We start from the raw sequence: 26,538 nt of genomic DNA, 5'->3' as shown, positions 1-26,538 counted from the left end.
GATTACTCCTTTGGTGTCTGTTAACCTGATGGGTGCAAACATCTTTTGTTTTTCTGTGGATCTCTTCAATGTAGCTTTTCGTGTTTATTAGTCGTTCGTGAGTCCCCCTCTGCTCAGCTGTTCATGCTCTTTGCCGTTTTGTGTGTCCGGTGGCTGGCAGTTTTCCCACGAACTTGGAAGAGCTTTCCATGTGGCGGCCACATCAGCCTTTTGCCCGCACGTGTGCAGAACCCTCAGTCTCCAAGGATGTCACTCTCCCTTCATTCACTCTTGTATGAGACTGCTTCTAATACTTGAAGAGATTTAATGAAAAGAAATTCTGTTTATCAACTGTACCTTTTCTGGCTTCTGGAGTTTGAGTCACATAGAGGGCCTCCCTGTTCAAAGATTATAAAAACACTTACATGTGGTTTTTCTACTACTTGCACGGTTTTATTTTTATATCAAATTGCACCTTTTCTGAAAATTATTCTAGAGCAGTCTAAGAGGCCTCGGCTTGAAGTGGGCCACCAGGGGGCAGTTTTCCAGCACCCGGGGGCGAATGCAGGCGTTCCTCTTCAGCAGCTAATGCCGACAGCTCAAGGTAAGGCCCGGCGCCAGGAGACCTCCTGGCTCAGAAAAAGCGTGTGCAGAGAGGGGTCTTGTGGCCCAGCTTCGGGCTGGGATGCGCGCAGTCATGGCACACGGGGCAAGTGGTTTCTGGGGCCCGGCCACTGCTCTGAGCGCCGGTCCACGCAGGGAGAGGAGGCCCCGCGGGCATGCTCCCGGCCCTGGTGGAGCTGCCGTCTCCTCGTCCTCGGGCCCCAGACACCTGCGCGCTCCTTGATCGCCGCTGCAGTAGGGACCCCGGTGACCGTTCTGTTCCGCCTGATGCTAGCTTGCAAAGGTCGAGCGCCCATCTTTCCTCTCTCGCGGGCTCACTCCTGCCATTGGGTTTACTGGGCCAAGTTGCCGCCGGTCGGGTTCCCCGTCGGGAGTGTGTGATGGCTGAGGCGCGGGTCCGTGACGAGCAGCGGGTTGCTCGGGACTCCAAAGTCAGCGCTGCCGGGACTTCTCCTGTCTTGCAGGAGGGATGCCTCCTGCCCCTCAGGCCGCTCAGCTCGCCGGACAGAAGCAGAGCCAGCAGCAGTACGACCCGACCACGGGGCCTCCGGTGCAGAACGCCGCCAGCCTGCACACCCCGCCGCCGCAGCTCCCCGGCAGGCTGCCCCCGGCCGGCCTCCCCGCCGCGCCCCTCCCGCCGGCGCTGCAGTTTGCTCAGCAGCCGCAGGCGGTGGAGCCCCATGCGCAGCTCCAAGTCCCGGCCAAGGCCCAGCCGCCGAGCGCCCCTGTGCCCGCGCCCCCGCCCGGCCAGCTGCCCGCCCCACCGCCGCAGCCCGTGCCACAGGCCCTGCACACCCCGATGCCCGGGAAGGCTCAGATGCAGGCCGCCCCGCTCTCCCAGCCGCAGGTACTTGGTGGGCACCTGTCCTGTCCGTTAGAACAGGAGCAGAAGCTAAGCGTGCTCTGGGTGGGGCGTGCGCCACACCGCCGTCGCGGGGTCTGCCCGTGGCTCGCTGTCCCGCTCGGAGCCAGTCCCCCGCTCAGCGTCGTCTTACCCGGCTCTGGAACCACAGTCAGGTTGTTGAAACACCAGATAACAGAACAGCTTTGGTCGCTGGTTGCGGTTTAGTGGGAGCTCAGAGGGCCGTGTGGCCGTTGTCCCGGCTGACGTGGCCAGTGGTGTGGGAAGGGTGCCGTGGGAGCGCCGGCCGGGCCTGCTGCCGGGCCCTCTGCGGTGTTCTGCGCTCCGTGAACCTGTGTTTGTATCCATCGTGCTCCTCCCCTGCGGGTTGCTGTTTCTGAAAAGCGTGTGGTGAACCGCTCACCGTGCCCGAGGGGCGGCGGGTCCCTGAAAGTGAGCGTGAACCACTGGGAGCACTGCGGGGAGCACTGCAGGGTGGCCGGTGGTGTTCTCAGGGAGCTGTCTTAGCGTGTATGATGGAGCCCCCTGGGAAGGCTTCCCCTGCCTCTCCCCATTTCCCTTACGAACAAGGGGGTTTCCTTGGTGGCTTTCGACTCAAATGCTTCGCGGCTGCTCGAGATTGATGGTGAGGTTTGACCTTGTGTGGAAATGGAGCGACAGCAGTCACGGCTGCTTTGTGCTCGCCGCGTGCCTGCCACCGCGTGCCGTGCGGAGCACTTCGTCAGCTCTACTTTCGTCTGCCGGGCAGCCCTTTGCCGTAGGATCTTTCTCGTCCCCGTTTTGCCATAAGAAGGCCCGAGGGGCCGCGTACCTGGGCGAGATCCCGCAGCCTGCGGCCAGAGGAGCTGCGGTCTGCACCCCGACTGCGTGCGGGGGCTCTCGTGTGGGCCCGCGTCACGGCTGCGTGCGCCTGGTGGAGGAGGGCGCTGCCGCCTGGGGAGCCGAGCCTCCCCGGGCCACCGCTTCCCTCGGAGCTTTGTGCAGGCCAGCCTCCGGGTTTGGAACGCTTGGTCTCTCTGAGCCGCATGCTGAGGTTTCGCCTGGATTCCGCGACCCGCCCTTGTCGATGAAAGGATCAGCTCCTTACAGACCCCACGGAAACCTGTCCCTTGTGCCCTGGCTAGGGGCTGACGGACCTTCCCTGTGAGGGCCCCAAATGGCAGGCGGGAGAACACGTCAAGCCTGTGGGCTGCACGGTTTGTGCTGCAGCCCCTTTCCCCCGCCGTGGACGCTGAGTGGCCCCCGAGCACACACGTGAGGGCCGTGGCCGGACCTCCAGCGCCTTCTCTCCACACGGTGCGGCCGGCGGCGGGAGGACGCTGGAGGCCCACGCCTGCTTGGGTGCGGTGTTGCGGTCTGTGTCTTCCCGGGTTCCAGCTTGTAAATGTGGCACGTTGGCAGCCGTCGGCGCTCGGCCCTCTTAGGCTGTGCCGGCGCCTTGCCCGCCCTGCTCCCGGCGCCCCCACGGAATTCCCGCATGAACTGGGTTTCGTCTTCGGTCCGGGAGGAGGGCCCTCTGGTTGCACACGCTTTGACGTACGGAGAGGGTGTCTCACCCGACGGCCTACCTGCCATGACAGGGGCACAGGGGATTTGTATTTGCTTTCCAGAAAAAGGGTGCAAGGTGACCACTGGGTGGTTTTTAGTTTAGAAGAATCTTATACAACTAATCCTAAAAAAAAAAACCATAAAACGGGAGAAAGTGCTAGAAAAGGTAAAAACCAAAAGAAGCTCCCGTGGGATAGCCAGCGCGTGAAAGCCCATCTGTGACGTGCTGTGTGTGTGTGTGTGTGTGTGTGTGTGTGTGCATGTGTGTGTGTGCACACACGCGTGGGGCTCTTTCACACTGCCGCAGGAGGGGCTCCGGCGCGCTTGCCGATGTGGGCGCACGAGCAGGGCTCAAGTCTCCTCTTCACTTCCGGCCTGTTTTCTGCCCGCCAGGCGGTGGCGTCCACAAGACCACCCGTGGACCCCGCCCAGCCTTGTCAGCGGCCCCCAGCAGCTGCCTCTTCTACCTCGTCCCTCGCTCCCACCAGCGGCTCTGGCCCATCGCCAGCACGGGCCTCCACAGGGAACAGACCCTCCTCAGCAGCCAGCAAGTCACTGTCTCCAGTCACCTCCCGGTCCCCAGGGGCAGCCGTGTCAGCACCCCCGAAACCGCAGAGCCCAGCTCAGAACACCGCCCCGCCCCAGGACAGCTCTCAGGATAAGCTGGCAGAACAGATAGCACTGGTAAGTGCGCTTAAAACCATCTCAAGAAGGTTGTGAAATGTGTTCCAATTTGTGAAGCGCATCTGATTTTAATTTCTAAGGATGCGGTAGTTTGAAACTGAGCACTTGGTAGTGAGGATGGTCGAACATAGTTGGTGGTCGCTTAGAAACCAAGGTTACAAGCAGGTTGTCTTTTTTTGCATTTTTAAAAAACTTTTTTTAATGTTTATTTCTGGGAGAGACAGAGTGTGAGCAAGGGGGTTGGGGGGTGGGGGCAGGGCAGAAAGAGAGGAAGACACAGAATCCGAAGCAGGCTCCGGGCTCCGAGCTGTCAGCACAGGGCCCGACGTGGGGCTCGAACCCACGAACTGTGAGATCGTGACCTGAGCCGAAGTCGGACGCCCCTCGCGGAGGTCGGCTCGGGAGAGAAGGTCCGTTCTGTGCCGACATCACAGCCTGTGCTCGCTGTGGGCTGCGGGTGAGGGTCAGGAGGGCTGCCCAGGCCGGCGTGGCCGTGGCCCAGCACCTAGTTAGCACTTGCCGTTTGTGGGGTGACTAAGCGGTGTTGTTGTTAGACTTCGTCAGGGGAATCTAACCCGTCAGAGTTGGCAGGATGCCGCCGCCCCGGTGCTGCCGGCTGTCCTCTGTCAACCCTGTGGCCCTGTGTGGCCAGTCTTAGGCGATCGGTTCCTCCCCTCCCCGGTGGTTTTGGAGCAAGGGCCAGATGTGTGTCGTGTCCCTTGTAAGCGCTCTGACGCGAGCATTGGCCTGTGCCTTGTGTCCTTGATTCTGGGGCGGGGCGGGAGCCTTCGACCCTCGCGTCCAGTCTTGTCTTTCTTGCTGAGGCTTCGTGGACGCGGGGTCAGAATTAGTGGAGTTCGCTTCTGATCATGTGCGGGACGCCCCCTCCCCTGCGCTCCCGGCAGGAGAACCAGATCCATCAGCGCATCGCAGATTTGAGGAAAGAAGGCCTGTGGTCCCTCCGGCGACTGCCCAAACTGCAGGAGGCCCCGCGCCCCAAGTCGCACTGGGACTACCTGCTGGAGGAGATGCAGTGGATGGCCACGGACTTCGCCCAGGAGAGGAGGTGGAAGATGGCCGCGGCCAGGAAGGTGGGCGAGGCCCGGTGGCCGCGTGGCCCGGCTCGAGTACGCCGCTGTGCGTGGTGGCGTCTGGACCGGGTCTCGGAGGGGGCCGGCTCCTTCGCGTGAGGAGCGTTTTGCTGTTGTCTGGAAAGCGACTGCCCTGTGGCTTCTTCCCAAGGGGCCGTCTTGGGAGTCCCGGTTGGATGGCCAGGGGCCAACGCGGTCTCCCGTGGCTCTGGGATTCGCGGAACGGGATGTAGGTTCCCTTTGTGGCCGGTCTGTCCTGGCACTTGGAGCGAGGATGCCCGGGGTGAGGCGGGGTGGGCGCCAAGCAGGCTCAGGGTCGGGAGTGGGCAGAGGCTGGTGAGCTGGTGGGCAGCTTGGGTCCCGGCCCTGCCCGGTCTTGTGGTCTGGGGTCCCCCGCCCGGTTCTGGCGGAGGGCGGGTCTCCTCCTCACCAGTTCCAGAGCAGGCACCCCATCCTGGGGCGCTGCCAGTAGAAAGCGGTGCCGGTACTGGGAGTGTGGACAGGGACCAGAAACGGTAGGTCTCCGCATGCGAGGCAGCTGTGTCCTTGCTCGCGCCTAAGTGGCACCGGGCCCTGCTCTCACGGTGCCGCGTCACCATCTGTCCCTCAGGGCCAAGCTGTTCCCTTCCTCCCGCGCCCTCAGGCCTGGGGGGCGGTCCTGTGTGCCCTGCCGTTCACCTCCGTCCCCTCTGCTGTCCCCACGTAGGTTTGGTAGAGAGAACCCGAGAGCTTTGGAAACAGTGGGATGTGAGCATAAAAGGTCTTGAGTCCCGTTAATGGAATTTCAGAGAAACCTGACTGCCCCTTGGGGACATCTCACAGAGGAGGGTGGGCCTGAGCGTGTGGGCACCAGGTGGATGGGGCAGGTGGCAAGCCACCGAACCCTGCACTGTGGCTACGTGCTGCCCCTCTCACACGGCCCCGTGCCGAGGGTGTGATCAGACCAGGATGTCGCCCCGAGGAGTCTGTGTGTGGGTGGCCATCCGCAGTGTCCAGCTGGCCCCCAGCTGGGGGTCCCACAGCCGGGCGTGCTCCGGCTCGTAGTGTGTCTGTTTCAGGTTCCTTATCGGCACCGTTACTTTTTTTAACGTTTGTTCATTTTGAGAGAGAGAGAGAGGGTGCAGGCGAGAGTGCGCCCACGTGTGAGTGAGCCCACATGGCAAGCAGGAGGGGGAGAGGGAGAATCCCAAGCAGGCTTCACGCTGTCAGCACAGAGCCTGACGTGGGGCTCGGTCCCACAAACTGTGAGATCGTGACCTGGGCTGGAATCAAGAGTTGGGTGCCCAACCCACTGAGCCACCCAGGTGCCCCTCTCAGCACCTTTTTCGAGGACTGCTGGGCTGATGTAAGAGCATTTGTTCTAGAAAGCAGTTTGGGATTTAAAGCAAAAGCCTCGAAAAATATGAATCACCTCCCCCCAGCATGTTTCGTGCCTTGCAATTAAATACATCTTGCTGGGGCGCCTGGGTGGCTCAGTCGGTTAAGCATCCGACTCTTAATTGGGGCTCAGGTCATGATCTCAAGGTTTGTGGGATCGAGCCCCACGTTGGACTCTATGCTGACAACTTTCTCCCCTCTCTCAAATGACTAAACGTCTAAAATAAATAAGTGTATGTTGCTGCACTCGTGCAGCGGAAGGGATGCTTTTGTTACAAACGTTACTCCACGTTTGGTGGGAAGGTGTGAATCGAATGTCAGATGACGAAAGAAGACTAACACAATTTGGCGTTCTTTCTGGAGAAGAATAAGCCAGGTTAGCAAACGGCACTTTGTGGACAGTTGAGTGGGGTGTCGGCGGGGTTTTTGCTGGCGCCGCGTGTCCCCCGTGCCCTCAGATCAGGCAGAATGTGTGAGCTCCCAGCTGAGAAGTTCCTGCGCTGTGCGGACGCGCCTCCTGGGGCGTGACTCCAGGCTCTTGACCTTTCATTTGCTAGCTCGTCAGGACTGTGCTGCGCCATCATGAGGAGAAGCAGCTTCGTGAGGAAAGGGGAAGGAAAGAGGAGCAGAACCGATTGAGACGAATTGCTGCCTCGACTGCCAGGGAAATAGAGTGCTTTTGGTCAAATATTGAACAGGTGAATCCTGAAATTTAAACGAAATTTAAGTTAAACCTAACAGCACCTACTGTGCCTTCGGAGCACGTCTGACCGAGTGGCCCAGAGACCCAGGCGGGGAGAGCCCGCAGCGTGGTTGGCCGTGAGCGTGAGCGCACGGGCCCTCGTCTGCCGCCTTGGGTGCCGTGTGCTTCGCGGGGCTCCGAGGGGCTCTGCGGCGCTGCCGGTGCGTCCGTTAGCGTGGGCGCTGTCCCGGGAGACGGCTCCGCCTCGCTTCCCGTCGCGGGCAGCGGGGCTCTCGCCACCCGGTGGGACGCGGGCAGCGGGCGGCTGCGGAGCGCCCGCGGCGCTGCGCCGAGAGCTCCGTCGTCAAGTGCCGCGGGGGGAGGTTGGGACGGCCGTGCTGTCAGACGCCGTGGCAGGACCTCCAGAAGCCCCCTCAGTGCCGTCTGTGTCCCACCCTTCGTGCCTATAGGTCGTGGAGGTGAAACTGCGAGTGGAATTGGAGGAGAGGAGGAAGAAGGCCTTAAATTTGCAGAAGGTTCCCAGGAGAGGTAGGACTCTCTTTAAAAGTCTTCACCGTTCCCGGCGCCGCGCTGGGACCCCGCCGGCCCGCTGCTGGCCGACGTGGCGGCACCAGGGCGCTTGCGCGTTGGTTTGAGCATCTGCTCGGCCCGACACTACACGTCTGCCTGCGTGGCCGCTCTGCAGCTTAGCTCAGCGTTCTGAGGCACCCCCGGGCTGGTCCGCTTTTGGGGTGCTCTCAGGGTTGAGGGTCTGAGCCAGTCACCTGGGGCTAGGCCCGGACACTGGGCTGAGTTCTCCAAGGCACTCGCCCCCGGTGGGGCCCCGCTGTGGCTGCTGGGGGGTCTCCGCGGCGCTCAGAAGCGGCCGCCCCGTCATCGGGCACTGGCAGAAGCGGCTGCCCTGGGGGGCGGGGTGGCACGGGCGGTGTGACGCCCCTCTTCCTGTTGATGAGGAAGTCGAGGCAGAGTGGTGGCCTCTGCTCAGTCCTACGGCCGTTAAGATTGTAGACATCACAGAAGACAGGCTTTGCCACCTAGCCTCCCTGTCCCTCTCCAGATCAGAGACGTCCGGAGAGCGGCCAGCGCACTTTGTAGGTACAGGGGTGCGGGCTGGTTCCCAGAAGAAAGGAGCGGAACTCACTCCTGCTGTCTTCCTCCCGTGGGGAGGTGGCAACGGGGTGCAGCCTGCACAGGCAGCGTCAGTGAAAGCGAATCATGTTCCCTGTCTCTAGGAAAAGAGTCGAGACCTAAGGGGCTTGATGTTTTGCCAGAAGCTTTCCTGGTAAGTTGAGGAGGGCTGCTGTACGGGGTGAGAGTGTGGAAGCCGTGTGCGTGAGACGTGGTGCCTGGGGTTCCTCCTCTTGTCTGGAGAAACGTGGATGCCTCCGTAGTGTGCCCTTCTGTTCAGAGTCGGTTCACTTTGGGGAAGATAAATGGTTCTTCTCCTTGTTAGGCTCCCATGGGGTGTTGATCTGGGGACATGGGAAGACATGGGTGGGACTGTGGGGTTAGTGTCACCTACCTGCTGCCCAGCGCCTTTCCTGTGCCCAGACTGCTTGTCCTGGGCTCACCAGGGCCTTCCCGGGAGCACGCGAAATGGACGTTTCTGCTTCGGTGTCCTATTCTTTGTGAATTTTATTCTGTGTTTCAGGAGTCAGCACTGTCTGGAAGGAAAAGAAAAGCTAGCACATCCCTGACCGATGACGAAGGTCTGTTCCCCGGTACTCTCTTCGCCGTCTGTGTGACGAGCCCTCAAACTGCAGGCCAGGGGCATCCTCAGTGTAGTCAGGGTGCCCGGTGGCCCAGTGACTTGTGTCACGGGACCAGGCACCTTGGAGGGTGGGGGAGGGGACGGTGGAGGAGGCAGAGCGCAGGACCTTTTGTGGATAGTTCGTTTGTGTGGAGGAGCCAGCTGGGAAGGGCGGAAGCTGGTGGAGAGAAAGCGTTGGCTAGTGACAAGGCCTCAGGGGGGCTCGTGTGCGGACGGCGGGTGGGCCCACAGCCACCCAGAGCCTGCCTCTGTTGGGGGTGAGTTGCGGGGTTCACGGAACAGCAGGCTGGGCAGTGGCTGACTGTCGTCTGAAACGGGCGATGACAAACTCAGAGCGAACCCGAGCAGCAGGCTGGTGGGTTCTGCGGCGGGGTCAGCTGACGGACGAAAAGTGTGACGTCGCTCCGTGTGCCGCTGGGGAGGTCTGTCGTGTAATGAACCGGGCTGTGTCTCGCAGCCCGAGGAGGGAGGTGAAGTGCGGTCACTGGGTTCCTGCTCACTGAGGAAGCCTGCGCTCGCTCGCCTACCTCGAGGGGTGGAAAGGCCCAGCTCTCTGCTGGCTGGGCGAGACGGTGGCGGAGCTGGTAGCGTCTCGTGAGCAGGTGGGAAGACGCGGGAGGTCTGTTTCCCTGACACCTGGTGGGGGCCGTTTCAGTGGAGGACGAGGAGGAGACCATAGAAGAGGAAGAAGCCAACGAGGGGGCCGTGGACCACCAGGCAGAGCTGTCCAATTTGGCCAAAGAAGGTAGGCCGTGAGCGTGGTGCTGGGGGCGCTCAGGGCGCCGGAAAATGCACGGAAGTGCATGTAAAATCGTGTGAGACTAGCGTCTCGCCGGGAAGCACGCCGTGTGCTGGCGTGGGGGTCCCACCGGGCAGCCTCGGCCCCGCTCGCCCCTGCCGTCTGCACACGCCGCCCGGCTCGCTTGAGGGACCGTGTGTAAATGGCATCGCGCGCCGGGCCTGTCGCTTCTTCGCCCGGCTCCTCTGTTCCCGGGCCTGTCCGGTGCTCGTGTGCCGCTTACGCCTCACGGGCTCTCCCTGCCGAGCCACGGCCCCGGGCGCGAACATGTCACTGACTCCCTGCTGCGTGCTGCCGGGCGTTCCGCTTGTCCCCCGTTCTGCCTCCGCACGCTGCGGGAGCGCCCCCGTGGCCCGTGCCCAAGCACGGGAGGCGGGTTGGCCGGTGCGCACCACGGTCCGCCGTGCAAGGCCGGCCGGGCTTGGGCCGCGGGTTCCTTCCAAGCCCCTCATGTCAGGGCGCCGGACGCTGTCCCGCCGGGGTACTTCTGCCGAGCCGGCGGGCTCCTCTTTTCCGTTTTGGTTTTGGGCTTCCTTTCTCTGTCATCTTGTGGGTGGTGTTTGTTTACGGCACACGTGCGTCCTTCGTGGTTACTGTGCCGTGGGCGCCTCCTGGCTCGTGTGTCTTCGTTCTCCTCACGGGACCTTCTGAAGAACAGGCATTCTAAACCTTGGCGCGCTTGAATTTATCTGCTTTCAAAAACCCTGTTTTAGCCTCAGGATCACGAGGACGTCTCCCTGTTTGTCTACAAGGTTCTAATTTTAGTTACGTGTTGATGTCTTTGAACCGTCAAGAATAGCATCTGTCTGTCGTGTGAAGACTGCGATTTTTTTTTTTTTTTTTTTTTTAATCCCCAAACAGATCACAGCTGTCCTGGCGCCCTTTGCCAAGCGGGTCCTTGCTAGCTGGTTGTCCCAGTCTGCTCAGCCCACTCCCCTGCCCCGGCCCTGTGCTCCCCCTGAGAACCAGCTCCCCTGCCCCCCCCGCCCCGTACCCCCCATGAAAACTGGCCCCCGTCGCCCCCCGGCTCCGTGCCCACCCTGAGAGCCACCTGGCTCCCTCCCCGCATCCTTCTCAGGGCAGCCTCGGCTGTCTCCGGCTGATTTGGGGTACACCTCTGATTGGCTCATCAGGCTTCAGAGGAAAATTGGTTGGGAATTTTGATATGAACATAGTTGAGCCGGCGGGTGATGGCGGAGAACTGCATCCTTACCAAGTTGAGCATTTCTAACCTCTGATTGTGGCACGTCCCCGATCACACAGGTCTTGGTCAGGAGCTGCCGGGCACGTTTTACGATCGTGTGTTTTTTGTTAGATTTATTTCTAGGCGTCTTAACCTTTTTTGAAGTTGCAGCGAGGAAGGAGTTTGTTGGCGTTGGGAGAGCCGCGGCCGCGTGACGGGATGTGACGTGCAGCGGCTCCGCCCGGCTCACGATCGCTCCGTGGCGCGTTCCCTTCCCCGCCGCGGTGCGACCACTCTTCCTGGGGAGTCTCGGCCCCGTCTTTCCTCCTCCTGCAGTGGCACACGGAATCGGGGGGGGGGGGGGGCCGGTGCCGGGCGCCCTGGCTCACTCGCGGTCCTAAGTGGCAGCGGCTCGCTCCACCGCGCAGGCAGGCGCTCTGGCTCTTCTCGCGTCTCCCCGGTTCCCTTCCCGCATCCTTGCTGCCGTGGCTTTCTGACCTCGGTGTCACCTACAGCTCGGAGTCCGTGTTGGTGCCACACCGTGGCGCCTCTGCCAGCGTGGGTGGGTCACGGGACCTGGCAGGGGTGGGGGGTGGGGTCCGTCAGGGGGAGCTCTTTGTGCAGAAGGTATCACCGCTGTTGTACCCGCTATTCAAAAACGGTTTTTGCTCTATTTTTGTTTGACTTTTATTTGATGTTCCATATTTTTACGTATCGCCAGTTATTTTCTATCAATTGTGTTTTTATAGCTACACTTACTAGTTCACAGGTTCTAGCACGTATTATTCTAGAAATTTAAAAATTTTTTTATGAATAAAAGTTGAGTTTCTTAGTCTCATTTCAAAGACTCTCATTTTTATAAAGAAAAGTGTCTTGGAGCTCGTGTCAGTAACGGGCAACAGTTACTCTTTGGAAAACATCAATGTGTCTTTGGAAAGTATGTATTTTTTCCAAGGAGTTAAAGCCACGAAGCGGAGAACCTGTGAAGAAGGCCCTTTCCCCTTTGCCGCGGCCCTCCCTCTGCATCTTCTTCCCAACTGCCTGTCACCCCTGGCGTAAACTAACCCCTCTTCTCCCCGCCATCCTTTCCAGCCGAATTGCCCTTAATCGATTTGATGAAGTTGTACGAAGGAGCTTTTCTGCCCAGTTTCCAGTGGCCGCAGCCGAAGCCTGACGGTGAGGAGGCGAGTGAAGAAGAAGGTCTGTGTTCACCTTCAGAAAACTGAACAACTGAGCCTTAAAGCAAAAGCCGAGACGCGTAGGGTCTGAGTTGCCTTCATTTTCTTCTACTCTGACCGAAGGAAAAGTGGCACGTGTGTTGGACATGTGATTCCCTGTTGATGTGGTTTGGTTAAGCTTTATGCTGTATTTAGCTTATTTATCTTGAGAGAGAGAGAGAGAGAGAGAGAGAGAGAGCGTGCGCACGTGCAGGCTGGGGAGGAGCAGAGAGAGAGGGAGAGAGAATCCCCAGCAGGCTCTGCACTGTCAGCATAGAGCCCTACACGGGGCTCGATCCCACCAACTGTGAGACCATGACCTACGCAGAAATCAAGAGTCAGCCGCTTAACTGACTGAGCCACCCAAGCCCCACTGGTTTTACTTATTAACTTGGTAAAATTTCAGAATACCCGATCGAGTTGTGAACAGCGTAGAAATGTTTTTCTCAGATTTGTAAAAGTCATTATTTTATAGGCTTAGAATTCATCATATATATTCAGGCTACGCTAGTTTTGACTTTTTTTCAGTTTTATTACACATTCCAAACAAACACACAGGCTGCACCAAAAAAAAGCCTACTTGGTCTTATTTTCATTCTACTTGTTCTGATCCACAGATACGGATTCCTGTGAGCAGAGAGGCTAGGGGCGGGCAGGACCAGAGGGAGGGCTGGTGGCCTCCTTGCTTGCTGAGTTTCCCTTTCTTGGTGGTGGGGGTAATCACTAAGCCCTTAGATACCTGTAAATCTGGCGATGCCAGCTCCTAGTCGCCGCAGAGACCTTCGTTCTCCGTTTTCACGCAACAGCTTTCCAGAGTGGTTCTACAGCTGGTAGCGTCCTAGGCGTTTCTACCCACGTATTTGGTCGGTGTTGTTAGGTAGTAGAACGGATCAAAGACAAAGCACCTACTGCGTTTGAAGTATTTGGATTCTGTCAGCTCGTTCCCTTTTTATTCTTTCCGTCATAAAACTCTCGCAGCGGCTACAGACCCGTTTTTTCTGTTCACAGATGTGGAAGACTGCCCGGCTGAGAGCCGGAAGGACGTGGTTCTCATCGACTCGCTGTTCATCATGGACCAGTTTAAGGCTGCAGAGAGAATGACTATCGGGAACCCTCACACAAAGGACATCGCGGAGGTGACCGCTGTGGCTGAAGCTGTCCTGCCCAAGGGCAGTGCCCGGGTCAGCCCCACGGTGAGGCACCGAGCTGCCCCCCGGGGGGCGGTGTCTTGGTGAGGCCGAGGAAAGGCTCGCGACTTCCCCGTAACTGCTCCAGATGCAGAGGTTGGCTGTCAGGCAGAGCGAACGCTGCTCTTGCTTCCCTCGGTCTCCTCTGTGGTCCTCCTGCGGGCCCACCGAACGACTGGTTTGACTTCACTGCGGAGAAAAGTGTCTAACGGGTAGTTTGAGGAGTATTTGGCCCGTGTGTTGCTGCAGGTGAAGTTGAACGCCCCATCTCTGTTGTATGGCGCGCTCAGAGATTACCAGAAGATCGGCCTGGACTGGCTGGCCAAACTCTACCGGAAGAGCCTCAATGGTATATTGGCAGACGAAGCCGGGCTTGGTAAAACTGTACAGATCATTGCTTTTTTTGCCCACCTGGCTTGCAACGAAGGTAAGATTTTGTTGTTTTGAGGACCGCGCATTCGCTAAGACCGACGGTGGGCGGTGCGTCGGGCTGGAGGGTGGGGAGTGTGGCCTGTCTTCCCCTGCTCCACTGCCCTGCGCTCCGGTCCAGGACCCAAGAGACCAGGGCTCAGAAATACGCATCGTCTGAACAAGCAGAAAACTCATTTGCGGTCCGCGCTAGATTGAGCAACTCACTGTAACTCAAAATCTGACACGGTGACAACCCACTGGACCGTGTGACCCCCGTGTCCCCCGCCAGTCGGGACCCGTGCCTTCCCTGGGCTGCGGTGCCTGCACCCCTGCCTCCCGACTGGGCCTGCTGCCTGGCAGTGCCTCTGCTCCCCTGCCTGAGTTCCTCAGGGAGCGGCTCGCGGGCCCAGTGAGTGTTCGGGGGCCGGACCACAGCGGAGACCCCGGCCGCTTCCTCGCGCCTGACTCTTTGGACTCACACGTCACCAGTCAGGCCCCGCGGCCTCTGTAGCGGCACGTTCAGGGGCCGGCCCCCACTCACTGCTCTCCACCCGGCCTGTGGGTCAGGAGCTTTCTTGTCCCCAGCTCTGTGCCTTTGAGGGGGCTGTAGAAGGGCACGTGCCTGGTGTCTTTAACATAGGACGGGGGCTTACATACAAGTGAGTCTGGGACAAACAGCGTGGTGGTCACGGGCACTAACCACCCCCCATGCAGACAAAAACCCGTGTGTAACTTTGACTTCCCTAAAACTTCACTGAGGATATAGTTAACCGTTGATCGGGGGCTGAACCTAGAGCACGAACAGACGACCAACACTTATTTTGTGCATGTGTTACGCAGCGTGTTATTAACCATAAAGTGAGCTAGAGGAAAGAAAATGTCAGGGACGTCATCAGGAAGAGGAAACAAAGTATCGTGTGTTGAGAAAGATCCGTGTGTGAGTAGTGAACCTGTGTGGTTCACGCTCAGTTCACACTCGTGTTGTTCCCGGGTCGGCTGTAGTGTTTCTCTTGGAAAGGAAATGTTCTGATTCCAGACTAAACGGGGCTCCTGGATAGCGAAGCAGACACGTTCTCTTCCTCTTCACGGACCTTCGGAAGTCAGGAGGAGGCTCATTAAATTAGGGAGGTGGCGTCCTGCCTTGGGGCGCATGGAGACCTGGGGGGATGCAGGTGTGGACAGGGCTTGTTCCCTCCACTCGGGGCGGTCCCCCCCGCCCCGTCTGCCTGCTTGTGGTGCACTCCCCTCACCACCGCTAGTACGCGCCTCTTCTTTGCCCTGTGTTTGGAAAGATTGATCCAGCTCAGTCAGGTTTTAAATACAAACGGATCGACGTCAGGGCTCCTTCCTTTCTCGCATTAATCGGTTCTGGATTTTGCCCCAGCTCCAGAGTCTCCAGCTCTCAGGTTCTGATAGCCCGCTTCCCCCTCAGCACGCCACCTGGCCTCGCTCTCTGGGCGTTGAGGTGAAAGGGGTGTTGGTTACCGTGTTTGTAATAGTAAGAAATTGGAAGCAGACAGCGCTTCCAAAAACGGGCTTTTGTTCCATCGGCTGAACGAACGAACGGATCGGTCAGTCCTTTGCGCGCTCGGCGTTCACGTGGCGCCTGTGCTGCTGCGGGCGCTGGGCTGTGCGGCAAGGGCAGCAGTGAGCAGAGCGGGAGGCCCGCCCTGGGCGCCTGCAGAAAACCAGAAGCGCAACTGTATTCTGAATGCGGGTCTCTTAAAAACTCTTGGTTCTCGCGGTGGGGGAAGGGCACCCGGGGTTGATGTGCATCTCTCCTCCTGGAGCGCGCCTGGCGCAAAGCTTTTATCCACTTCCGTGATTTCTTCGCGAAGCCGTCGTTTCCATTCTCGTTCACCTTCCTCTTGGGCGGATCTTCTCGGAACCGGAGGGGACGCCGTGCACGGGGCGAGCACCGGTTGCAGACATGCGCGCTGCGTGCCGTTTTCTCGAGTCTTCTGTTTCCGCTTTCTGACCTGGTTAATGTTTCGTTTGTAGCACGGAAGTTGGCGTTTGTCACGTACATGTTATTCTAATACTTGAAAACGTCATCCGGAGGACCGAGTGGAAGCGGAGGGTTTGGGGCGGTCCGGCAGCCGGGCCGGGTCTGCACGCGCCTCTCGTGTCCTCAGCAGGGTCCCCGTACCGGAGAGCTCTGCCCCGCGCCCGCAGCACGCTCACTCTACCCGGTCCTCCTTCGGCAGCTCCCTGTCGAGTCTCTCCAGTCCAGGGGCACTGGCTGAGCAGGGGGGTGGGGGGGGGACTCCTGTGCGTCATGCCCGGGCACTTTGCGCGCGTGCCTGCCGTGCTTCCGTGCTCGGCACGGCGCCGGGTGCCTGCTTTCTGTTACAAAAAAAGGGTGAGGTTTTCTGTTACAGACGAAGGTTCTGTCCTCTCTCACGTAGGTAATTGGGGCCCTCATCTCGTGGTCGTGAGGGGCTGTAGCATCCTCAAGTGGGAGCTCGAGCTGAAGCGCTGGTGTCCCGGGCTCAAAACCCTCTTGTACGTGGGCAGCCACCGAGAGCTGAGAGCAAAGAGACAGGTAGGTGGGTGGATGCGTGGAGTATGTCGCACAGGAGGGTCTCCGTCTGTGCGGAAGGCAGATTTGGGGGTGTCAGGCGAGCCTTCTGGCGGTTCCTGATTTGGAGCCCCCTAAACGCACAGATGCCCCGTGAGGAAAGCCCCCAGGCGAACGGGCACCCTCGTGCCCGGAATCGGGGGCCGTCCCTTCCCTGCTGCCTGCACGCCCCTGAGCAGCGTAAGCCCAGAGAGAGCTTGTGCCGCGCACGCCCTGATGCGCGTGTGGTAAACGCTCGCCGGGCTCTGCCGATACGCGGGCCAGCTGCCGGGACACCTGCTCTGTGCCGTCTGGCACCAGATCCTGAGTGAAAGTGTACTAGACGGCACTGTCTTTCACTGAAGCTGACACACTGCCTCGTTGTCAGACCGTGACGTTGAGTAGTAGTTACTGGAAGAGTGAGTATCCTGGGATGTATTCGCGTACCGTCGCTGGTCGTTAGCTCGTTTTTGAAAAGCCTGTGACGCAGTCAGTTGCGGTGCGGACGTGCGGATGTCCCGTGACGTTTTCCGTGCGGTGTCCCCACGGATGATGGAACAGCTGGTTTCCCTCCATGGTTCTCCGTGGTGACCCGTCTTCCGGGACCGGTTGTTAATGCCTCAGAGCAGCTTCTCGGGTTGTGTCTGCAGTACGTTCGCTCCCAGAGGAAGAGCCCGGGAGGACCTGTGCCGTGTGCCGTGTGCCGTGTGCCGTGTGCCGTGTGCCGTAGAGGCCGGCGGTCCGGAGGAGCGGGGTGGCGGGATGGGGCGGCGGCACGGGAGGCGCCGTGTAGGCCGTCTTCCCTCAGGGGAGGCGTGCTCGCGGCCGGGTTCTTGTGCCGCAGGAGTGGACGGAGCCCAACAGCTTCAACGTGTGCGTCGCGCCCTACAAGCACTTCTTCAGGGGCTACGCGTCCTTCACGCGGGTGCGGTGGAGGTGCCTGGTCATCGACGAGATGCAGCGCGTCAAGGGCATGACTGAGAGGCACTGGGAGGCCGTGTTCACCCTGAAGAGGTGGGACCCGCCCCCGCCCCCGCCCCAGGGTTCTGGTTGCCGTGCCGGTGACGCGAAGCAGGCCGGCGGGTGCGGTCGCGGGTCCCGAGGCGCGCTCGTGTCGTCCGGTCCGTCCCCAGGACGCGCACTTACCCGGACTCCGTGACCCCGCCGTGCCTTTCCTCTCGCGTCCTCGGGGGCGGCGAGCCCACAGCCGGCCTGCCGGGCGAGGGCTCAGCCGTGGCCTGTGCTCGCAGCCAGCAGCGCCTGCTCCTGATGGACGCGCCGCCGCACAACACCTTCCTGGAGCTGTGGACCATGGTGCACTTCCTCATCCCCGGCGTCTCCAGGCCTTACCTGCACCCGCCGCTCAAGGCCCCGAGCGAGGAGAACCAGGACTACTACCACAAAGTGGTCATCCGCCTGCACCGGGTGGGCGCCGCGGGCCGGGGCGGGGGGCGGGGGCGGCGAGGGAGACGACGGGGGGGAGACGACGCAGCGCGCTCTCGTGTCTCGTCCAGGTGACCCAGCCCTTCATCCTGAGGAGGACGAAGAGGGACGTGGAGAAGCAGCTGACGAGGAAGTACGAGCACGTGCTCAAGTGCCGGCTGTCGAGCCGGCAGAAGGCCCTGTACGAGGACGTGATCCTACAGCCCGGGTGAGCGGGCCCCCGGCCGAGAGGGCGTGCGGCCTGCACCCCGTGCCCTCCCTGCTCCCCGGGCTCACGGCAGAGGCCGGCGAGGCACGCGCGCTCCGACTGGGCGGCTCGGTCTGTGACGGCCCGAGGGGACAGGTGGTGACCGGGGTGCCGCCCTGAGGCTAGGCACGTGCGGGTCTCGGTGGGGCTCCGGGGGCCCAGCGGGGCACGGTGTCCCCGTGAGACCGTTGCGCGCGCCACGCCCTCGCCGGCAGAGTCGTCAGGATGGCGTCTGCGTGCAGCTTGTTCTCCCGGGCTGGTTCTGGAAAACCCGAGGCCGGAACGTAAGCGTGCGTTCTGGCGCCCTGGGACAAGGTCTTAGTCCCTGACGGGTGGCACCGGTGATGCTGCGGGGGAGAGGAGGAGCCGCAGAGTCCTCCTGCCCCGGCCGTGCCCCGGGGACCGGCCACCTCCTTTCGCGTCCGGCAGCTCCTCTCTCGGGTGTGACTTCGGGTTGCAGAGAGCGGGGTCCGTGGAGGGCGCTGTCACGCCCGCGGGGGAGACCCGTCCTCCTCTGTGGGGCTCCCCTGGCGGTCCTCCACCGGCAGCAGACGGTGCCCTCGGGACGTCTGGGCCGCGGGCGTGCTGGGCTCGCCTTGGCGGGGGTGGCGCCGGTGCTGCCTGCGGGCGTGGGAGGATGGCGACTGCAGGCCTGGGCTGCGGCTCCTGCTCCTCGGAGAGCGGTGGGAAGTGACTCTTCCTCTTCGTGTCCGCGGACCTCTTTTTCCCTGAACCTGTCCGGTCACACGGGAGGCGTCGAGCACACCTGTGGCCAACCCCGCTTCAGCTCCCGATGACGGACGTGCCTCGTGGCACGGTGACGCGACGGTCTGGGGTCCTCCGGCGGGCTCTGAGCTTTGCTCTGGTCACTCGGCGGCAGGCCGGGTCTCGGTTCTTGCCGTCTTCCGGTGCGCCCTCTCCTCGGCAGACCTCGTCTCCCCCTCTTTCCTGGGGGCCCTGCACACCTGCCCGTGTGAGCCTCTTCCTCTCCAGGGCTTTATTTCCGGGGTCCTGGGCCTCGCTTGCGCTTCGGCGTTTTCTTCTGAGATACGTCCCTCGTACCGGCCCTCGTGTAGACAGGGGGCGCCTTACACGTTCTCCTCCCCCTCTCCAGACTCTGCTCTCCGGAGCCCGGCTTGCAGACCGTGTACCTGTCCCTGTCCCTGCCCGGCCGCTTTGCTAGGGCCCGTTTCTTTGTGGCCGAGAGCGGCTCGTGTGGGGTTCTGCTGACTTCCAGCACAGCCCGCCAGCTGGCCACGTTCTCCCGCGGCCACTTCGGTTATCCCTTGAGGGATATATCCTTGAGCGCCCGGTCTCGTGAGGGCGTCCCGAGAGCACCTTTTGTCTAGACGTCCCTGTCCTCGGACGCAGTAGCCCATCACCCCGATGCCCATGTGGAAGTCTGGCATCCTCCCTGCCACTCCTTGTCCCTCTGTCTTGTCACCTCTGCTCCCGGGTCTCTGAGGACCAGCCCGCCCTCCATTCGGTCTCCACAGCTCCTTCCCACACCTCCTGGGGACACCGCGCCCTCTTCCTCACCCTGGGGGTCTCCAGCCACTGTGTTTCCCGCATGGGCCTGGCCTGGCCTGCGGTTGTCCTGTGTGTCTGCCTTCGTGGCTGCAGGGCCAGGGCTGCTGTCCCACCTGGGGGGCCCTTCCTCCCCCGGGTCGGGTGCTCTCGCCCTGGTGCCTGCCTTTGCTTTACGGCACTCGTGACTGTGGGGCGGAAACACGTCATCCTCTGCCCGTTTAGAGTGTCATTCTCCCCTGGGAGGGGTGGCTGGGACAGCTGTGTGCCCATTCGACCCTCCCTCCTGGCGCTCTGCCTCCCGGCTGGTTTCAAAGGAACAGTAAGTGGCTCTGAGAGTCCTGACTGCCTGGAGGACAGTGGGACGTGAGTGTTCCGGGGGGACTGCTCGCCCAGACCTGGCGAGGACGCGCCGGCTGTGCTCCTGCGGTCAGCAGTGTCCACAGCGCCCACACTAATGCCCGTGCTGGTGTTTCTCCCCGAGAGCAGGACACAGGAGGCGCTGAAGAGCGGGCACTTCGTGGACGTGCTGAGCATCCTGCTGAGGCTGCAGCGTATCTGCAACCACCCGGGGCTGGTGGAGCCACGGCTCCCGGAGTCGTCCTATACGGCGGGGCCCCTGCGGTACCGCTCCGCCTCTCTCGTCCTCCAGGCACTCGACGGAGACTCCCGGAAGGTCTGTGTCCGCTTGACACCTGCAGCAGGCGCCCTGTGAGCGGCACCGGGGCTGGGAGGTTGCTTTCGGCGCGCTCAGCCCGCGCTGGGGACTCGCCTTCCCCTGACACACGGTCTGAGCCCTGGGTCGGCCCGGGAGGGACGAGCCCCGCGGCTCGACGGCTGCAGAGGAGGGGCTCCTAGCGCCCAGGAGGGGCCGTTTGCGGGGAGCTCAGGGCACCACTACGGGTGCCCGTTGGGGGTGCACGCTGGCGTCTCCTAGGCGAGCGCCCGTCACGCGCCGTCTCACGCCTCGGGTGGGTCCTGTGCCCGCATGTGTGTGTTTGTGGGAACCTGGCGTTCTCCGCGTGCCCCCCGCCCCACGCGCTGGCTGGGGGGCTTTGGGCTGAGTCCCCCTTGGTGGGGCGCGAGGAGGGGCGTAACCATGCCCTTCCTGTGTGCGCCGTGTGTGTGGGATCCACGGGAAGAACCTGACGCTGTGCCTGGCGTCCCAAGAGCCTGGTGTAGGTCACATTTTACCGTTTTCTCTCTCTTGTTCAGTGAGCACTGAGGCCTGCTAGGGGCCAAGCAGTTTTCTAATCACTGAACAGCAGCGAGCAAGACGCCAGTACCTGGTCTGCTTCCATCTTTTGTGTCTGGCTCGATTCGCCGAGCGTACCGATTTCAGAGTTCATCTGTCTTGTGGCGCACGTCAGAATTTCCTTCCTGCTTGAGGCTGAATCGTATTCCCTCTGCAGGTGGAGCACGGGCTGCTCACCTGGTCGTCTGTTAAGGGACACTTAGCTTACCTCCACGGTTTGCCCGCCGTGAGTCGTGTTACTGTGGATGCTCAAGGAGCAACTTTGTGTGGACGCAGATTTTGTGTTTCTCGGGCATGCGTCTAGGTGTGCGGTTGTGGAGCCATGTGGCTCCTCCGCGTTAACTTTTTGAGGAGCGGCCAGGCTGTTTGCACATCCCCCCGTGTGTTTGAGGGTGCGGGGGGCTCTCCGGCACCTGCTGTCCATTCCCCTTGTCGACGTCGCGATGGGCACGAGGCCGTGTTTCCTCGTTAGAGCACAGGTGAGGGGGTCTGCCCCCAGCTGGAGACTGAGGCCGTGCTCCCGCCTGTGCAACGCGTGTCTCCAGGGCTCCAGACCGAGCGGTGTGGCACGCACCCACCTCCGCTTCCCCGGTGCGCATGGTTCTCTGCCCGAAGGCTCCCCTTCTCGATGAGGGCTGGCACTCACGCTGTCTGGTCTCTCTCTCTCCTCTGCTGAGTCCGTTCTGTTCCTCAGCACTGTCTTCTCCATTCCCACTGGCACTTGAGATGGTCTTAACGGCGGAGAAACTGAGGCACGCTGGGGTCCGGTGGCCCGCCTGAGGCTCAGAGTGGCTTCAGGGAGCCTCCCGGGGAGCGTGGCCGCCTGGGCCTGGCAATCCTGTTTGGGATGTGCTTGGGTTCCCATCTTTCTCCTGCCTCGTGGAGCAAAACTGTTTTTTTTCTAGGAAGCGGATCTCTCTGTATTTGATCTTATCGGTCTGGAGAATAAAATGACCCGCCACGAAGCGGAACTGCTGTGTAAGAAGAAGGTGACGCGGAAACTCATGGAGGAGCTGTTCGCCGCGCCGCTCCCGTCGGGCAGGCCGGCGGCTCTCAGACTGAAGCCCAGCAGGTGTGTGGCGTGAAGCGCTGCCTCCTCACCGAAGCCCTCGCTTGGGTCCGGGCCGGCCCCCGATCAGCCATCGGGTCGGTGATGTCTCCGCCCCCCGCTGAAGGGCCCAGCCCCATTGCCCCTCAGGATGCCTGCTGTGGGTCCACATGAGGACCCGAAGGTGGCTGGGGATGAAACAGCCACAGGATGAGGATCCTCTCACTGGGTCGCCTGCTTCTGGAAGCTGGCCTGGCATCCTTAGTGTCTGTGGGGGCAGCTTGTGCACGTGGCATGCGTGGGCAGTCTGTACCCCTGGGCAGGACAGGGCGGTGTGGCCCTTTGCTCTCCTAAGAACAACCTGGTGGCGGTTCAGCAGCATTGGGACGTGGGAGGGGACTGTGTGGAGAGGAGGTCGGGGCGGGAGGTCAGGCTGGATCTGCCCAGCGCGTGCTGTGGTGGCCACTGTTTGGGACAGAGGGTGCACCGTGGGCAGTGTGTGGTCGGGGGGGACGTGGGGGTGGGCAGAGGGCTCCGCCCCTGGCCGCGGCACAAGGACCCCTGAAGAACATCTGAGTCGATTTTGCAGGTGCCGCGTGGCTGGGAGGGGCAGACACGTTAGATGATGAAGCGGAAGCAAGTGGTTTAAGATGCGCTAGATCTAGCAAGTTGGAAATCCGCGAAATCTCCTACTCGGGCGGCAGATGAGAAAGAAGCGAGAAAATAGGGAGCTTAGTGAGAAAGGGACCAGTTCTGCAAAACGGCACCTGTTCTCGTTGCCCGTGGTGCATGGGCCTCCCTGGGCACCCGGAGCCCGCCCCCCTCCGCCCCCCTCCCTTAAATACACGACGGGCCAGCAGAGCTGCCGTCCTCGGGGGCCAGCCCGGCTTTGTTTCGTGGCTTTCTGTTGGCTGCCTCCGGCTCTTACGCTGCACAGGGGCGTAAGTGTCTAGGATTTGCGTTGTTACGGTCTTCCAGGTAAAAGGGACGTAAAGAACACATCGCGTGTGGTGGCTGTGGGAGAGGTCCCCTGTTGTGGTTTCATCCCCATTGCCTCCAAGGTGCCCTTGCTGCTTCCACTGTGACCTGTGCTGCCTTGTCACTTGACTGTTGGAGGTGGCTCCCCTGAGCCCCTGCTCCGCTCACGCTGCAAGCAGTAGCGTTGAGGCTTTTGAACGTTAGATGCACACGTTCACCATGTCCCCCAGCCTCAGGGTAGACGGTGCCACTTTGTGTCCTGAGGGTGGTCGACGCCTCCCCGCCCCTGTGCTGGACTGCTCGTTCCAGCCGCACGGGGAGCGGACCCTCGCCATCTCGGGCGGGGCAGGGGGGTGGGGCGCGGGCCCTCCGTGGCTCAGCGGCACACACGCCTTCTCGCCAGGTTGTTTCAGCCAGTGCAGTACGGCCAGAAGCCCGAGGGTCGCACCGTGGCTTTCCCCAGCGTGCACCCGCCCAGGACGGCGGCTTCTGCCGCAGCCACCGCCGCTCCGCAGGGCCACGTGCGAGGACGGCCACCGATTGCTACGTTCTCTGCAAATCCGGATGCGAAAGGTAGGCCTCGTGTGCTCGTGCGCCCTCGGTGAGACCGCGGCTCTCTGTGGATGTGCTTCCTCGGCTTCCCCTGCCCCTCTGCATGGGCGGCCGTGGCTCTGGACGGGAACGGGCCGCCTGCTTCCGCTCTGCGGAGGACCTCGCGTAGCTCGCTCGTGATTTTCAGGCTTTTTGGTTTGTTGAAACTGGAGTTCTCCCCCGCAACCCCCCCCCCCCAAACCCCGAATAAGACATCGCGGTGTCAGTCAAGTCACTGTGGGCGTGCTGACGCGGATGTGCCCTGGAGAAGGCTCTCAGCCATGCGGGGAAGGGTGGGTCCAGGGTTGTGTGTGACACCTCAAGAAGGCCGCTCGTGCTCGGGGTCGCTTCCGTGGCCCGACTGTCGCCGTAAAGAAGGGGCGGGTCGGCTGGCAGGAGGCGACTGTCGGTGTTGCAGCTGTAGTCTCTGGGTCCTCAGCGTCCGGCCAGGGCTCACGGCTGCACTCGTGCTGGGGGGGGGGGGGGGGGGGCGCTCCTGCGGGACCAGCCGACCCCCGGCACCCTGTGTCCTGTGGCAGCAGACCTCAGCAACCAGCGCACAGCGGACACAAAGTTAGGGTTCTCTCACCCCGTAGGCCGCACCCTGCCCTCTCTGCAGGGAGGGTTTCTCCCTCCAGAGACGGTAGATGTTTGCTTTGCTCCTTCGAGACTCGGGTTTGAAAACACTGCGTTTCGTGAAGAACCTCTAACGGCTTTGCACAAACCAACCTTATCGATTGCAGTGGCGGCAGCCCCGTTTCAGACCTCCCAGGCCTCCGCCGGCGCGCCGAGACCGCCCGCCTCGACCTCCAGCGCAGCACCTAGCGCGGCCCATCCTGCGAAACCGCGGGCCCCGCCCCCGCCCCCGCCCCAGGCCCCCCCGCACCCGGCCGGGCAGAGCGCGCTGCCTCCGGGGCTGGTGCTCACCTCACAGGCCCAGGCGCGCCTGCCCAGTAAGTGGCCTCGCCCCTCCCGTCCCGCCGCGTCCGGTCAGCGTGTGTCAGGAGCCTTGCCGTCCCCTCTGTCTCCCTGACCCCGTGCCCGGGTGCTGCCTTTCTCGCCACGCTGTCGTTTCTGGCCCTGAGTGTGCGGGGCCCGCGTCCAGGGCCCGGGCCTCCCCCATCCTTTTGCCCGACCCCCCTGCCCCCCTTCCCCCCGCCCCCCCCACCCCCACCCCCCATCGGGTGTCGGCTCTGCTTCCGTCCTGCGCGTGCTCTGCTGCTGTGCCGGTGGCCCCGCTCCTGCTCTGCACTGGCCGGGGCTCGCTCCCTCGGCCGCAGGGCTCAGCCCGTGAAGCGGGTGGCACCAGAGCGACAGCACACGGAGGGCACTGGTGGCGGTTGCCCAAAACCAGCCTGGTTTTTACTCTCGCTTAGTGTCACCTTGAAGCCTGGTGTGAGTTACTGCTCAGCTGAGGCATCTTATAATGATTTGGTGATGGAAATGTCACGATGTTACTTAATTTCCTTAGAACGGTTTATCGTGATCGGTGTCGTTAACCCATTTCCAAATCTTGCACGCGTCCCTGCTCGTGCTGTGGGACGCGTCCTGAGACAGTCGTAGGCATCATCGTTTCTCACACACCCCGTGAGCACTTGGTGTGTGGGTGCAGCCAGTGTCGAGACCTCTCTGGGAAGCTGGGCGAGGGCACGTCGTGAGGAGACCCCCCCCCAGTTCAGCTAGTCCCTCGTGACGAGGCCTCGTTCCGCTGCCAGCACATAGAGCGGCTGTCTTGGCGAGCTGCCTGAGGGAGGGACATTTCTGTTTGTCGGGGCCAGGCGTGCGGGGGGCCGTGCCACAGGAGCTGAGCTCGGGCAGAGTCCCCCGCCGCCCTCCTCTTTGCATGGAGCAGGGCCGGGCGTCCTGTCCACACACACTTCTCCGCGCCTCCTCCTGTCCCTCCTCTTCGCTGCTTTCCGGGGGCAGGACGTTCTCCTCCTCTTCCGCTAACTGTTCTCTGTACGGTGTCGCTAATCGTTCTGCCGTGGGCTTCCTTGGGGGCAGCGGTTAGTGTCCATCATCGACCACTGGGGGTCGGAGCCCCGTGCGCCCCGTGCCCGTTCACAGCCCGAGGGCAGCACCTCCCTGAGTTGGGTGCACAGGACCCTGTCCGAGTTACGTTTTCAGAGCCCATGTTGTAAGCAGTGTCGAGTCTGGCATTTTTCAGTCAACGTTCTGGATCGAATCCTACAGTCTAGTTCCAGTGAGCGTGAAGCTTTATACTTAACGCTACGTTTGTGCGACGTATGTATGTCCTCAGATGCATCCCCGAGTCGTGCAAACGTTGTGGGTGTCCCGGAAGCTAGTTACCAGCTCTCTTACGCTTGCAGGGGCGCAGTCGTGTGCCGCTGTGGACTGAATCAGACACATCCTTCTTCACGTTTTGAAAGTTCTCTGAAGAGGTTGATGTTAGAGTTTCAAAGCGTATTACGAGTAGATTTCTGCCATATTTGACATTTACTGCTCTTTGGTTGGTTACGGAGAAAAGTAAAATATTTCTCAGTAGTTTCGTTATTATGTTAATATCTGGTAATTTAAAATCTCTACCAGTTATAATTAAATAAGTTAACCATCAAGATCCAACGTTAATTTTAACTTCTGTTTTCTATAAAAATATTTTCTGAAAGCGTTAGAAAGCAATACATAAGAGACATTTCTGTGACACTTCAGTGAACCACAGACGGTGGTTCTAGACCACAAGCGGTCGTCAGTGGAAGAGTTGCAAGTTTCCCAGAGGCTTTAATCCCCTTTTCCTCTGCATTTCCGCAGGTGGGGAGGTGGTCAAAATAGCGCAGCTGGCGTCCCTGGCGGGACCGCAGAGCCGAGTTGCCCAGCCAGAGACCCCCGTGACGCTGCAGTTCCAAGGGAACAAGTTCACCTTGTCGCATAGCCAGCTGCGGCAGCTCACGGCCGGCCAGCCCCTGCAGCTGCAAGGTAAGGGCCAGCTGCCCGTGGTGACCGCAGACAGCTCTCCTGTCAGCCCGGGCCCCCCCTCCCGTCCCCGAGTGCCGCTGGGACTCGGAGGAGCTCACGTCCGACACTGTAGACGGCCTTCGTGAGTCCTCTGTTGTGGGGTGTTCAGGGCACTGGCCGGGTAACACCAAAGCACGTGCTTGCCTGGAGTTGAGGCACGCTCTGTCGCTGATCTGGGTTTTTTTTTTGAAGGGGGGATTTGTTTTTGTCATTGTTTTTTTGATAAAATACACTCTTTGGAAATGTTCCCTTTTGCTTTGTTTTTTTTTTTTTTTTTTTACACTTATATTACCATTTTTTAAGTAAGTTCTACGCCCAACGTGGGCCTTGAACTCACGACCCTGAGATCAAGAGTCGCATGCGCTACTGACTGATCCAGCCAGGTGCCCCAAATAGTCCCTATTTTAAAAATCAAAATGAAAATATCTGTTACTCTCTAATTTTGGCATGAAATAAATCGTCCTGATGCCACCAAAGAAC

General features: G+C 61.0%; 1 protein-coding gene across 12 annotated transcripts in view; it reads left to right on the top strand.

Moving 5' to 3' along the window:
* EP400 (E1A binding protein p400) overlaps positions 1-26,538 on the top strand; it is a 98,464-nt gene that overhangs the window by 27,903 nt on the left and 44,023 nt on the right. For 11 of the 12 annotated variants that reach the window (XM_043557255.1, XM_043557262.1, XM_043557261.1 and 8 more), the window contains 21 exons: positions 476-583; positions 1,068-1,450; positions 3,407-3,697; positions 4,603-4,788; positions 6,723-6,863; positions 7,318-7,396; positions 8,101-8,150; positions 8,520-8,577; positions 9,295-9,384; positions 11,714-11,821; positions 12,847-13,031; positions 13,275-13,452; positions 15,845-15,981; positions 16,841-17,010; positions 17,247-17,421; positions 17,511-17,647; positions 19,703-19,889; positions 21,374-21,540; positions 22,898-23,067; positions 23,829-24,038; positions 25,855-26,019. In XM_043557255.1, coding sequence (XP_043413190.1) covers positions 476-583; positions 1,068-1,450; positions 3,407-3,697; positions 4,603-4,788; positions 6,723-6,863; positions 7,318-7,396; positions 8,101-8,150; positions 8,520-8,577; positions 9,295-9,384; positions 11,714-11,821; positions 12,847-13,031; positions 13,275-13,452; positions 15,845-15,981; positions 16,841-17,010; positions 17,247-17,421; positions 17,511-17,647; positions 19,703-19,889; positions 21,374-21,540; positions 22,898-23,067; positions 23,829-24,038; positions 25,855-26,019 — 3,375 coding nt within the window. The remainder of the gene's footprint in view (positions 1-475; positions 584-1,067; positions 1,451-3,406; positions 3,698-4,602; positions 4,789-6,722; positions 6,864-7,317; positions 7,397-8,100; positions 8,151-8,519; positions 8,578-9,294; positions 9,385-11,713; positions 11,822-12,846; positions 13,032-13,274; positions 13,453-15,844; positions 15,982-16,840; positions 17,011-17,246; positions 17,422-17,510; positions 17,648-19,702; positions 19,890-21,373; positions 21,541-22,897; positions 23,068-23,828; positions 24,039-25,854; positions 26,020-26,538) is intronic. The other variant, XM_043557263.1, reaches the window with a different exon arrangement.

This window comes from Prionailurus bengalensis, chromosome D3 (assembly GCF_016509475.1).
Source record: "Prionailurus bengalensis isolate Pbe53 chromosome D3, Fcat_Pben_1.1_paternal_pri, whole genome shotgun sequence".
Classification (NCBI taxonomy): Eukaryota; Metazoa; Chordata; class Mammalia; order Carnivora; family Felidae; genus Prionailurus; species Prionailurus bengalensis.
Note: the sequence above shows the minus strand (reverse complement) of the source record. Positions and strands in the feature narration are given on the sequence as shown.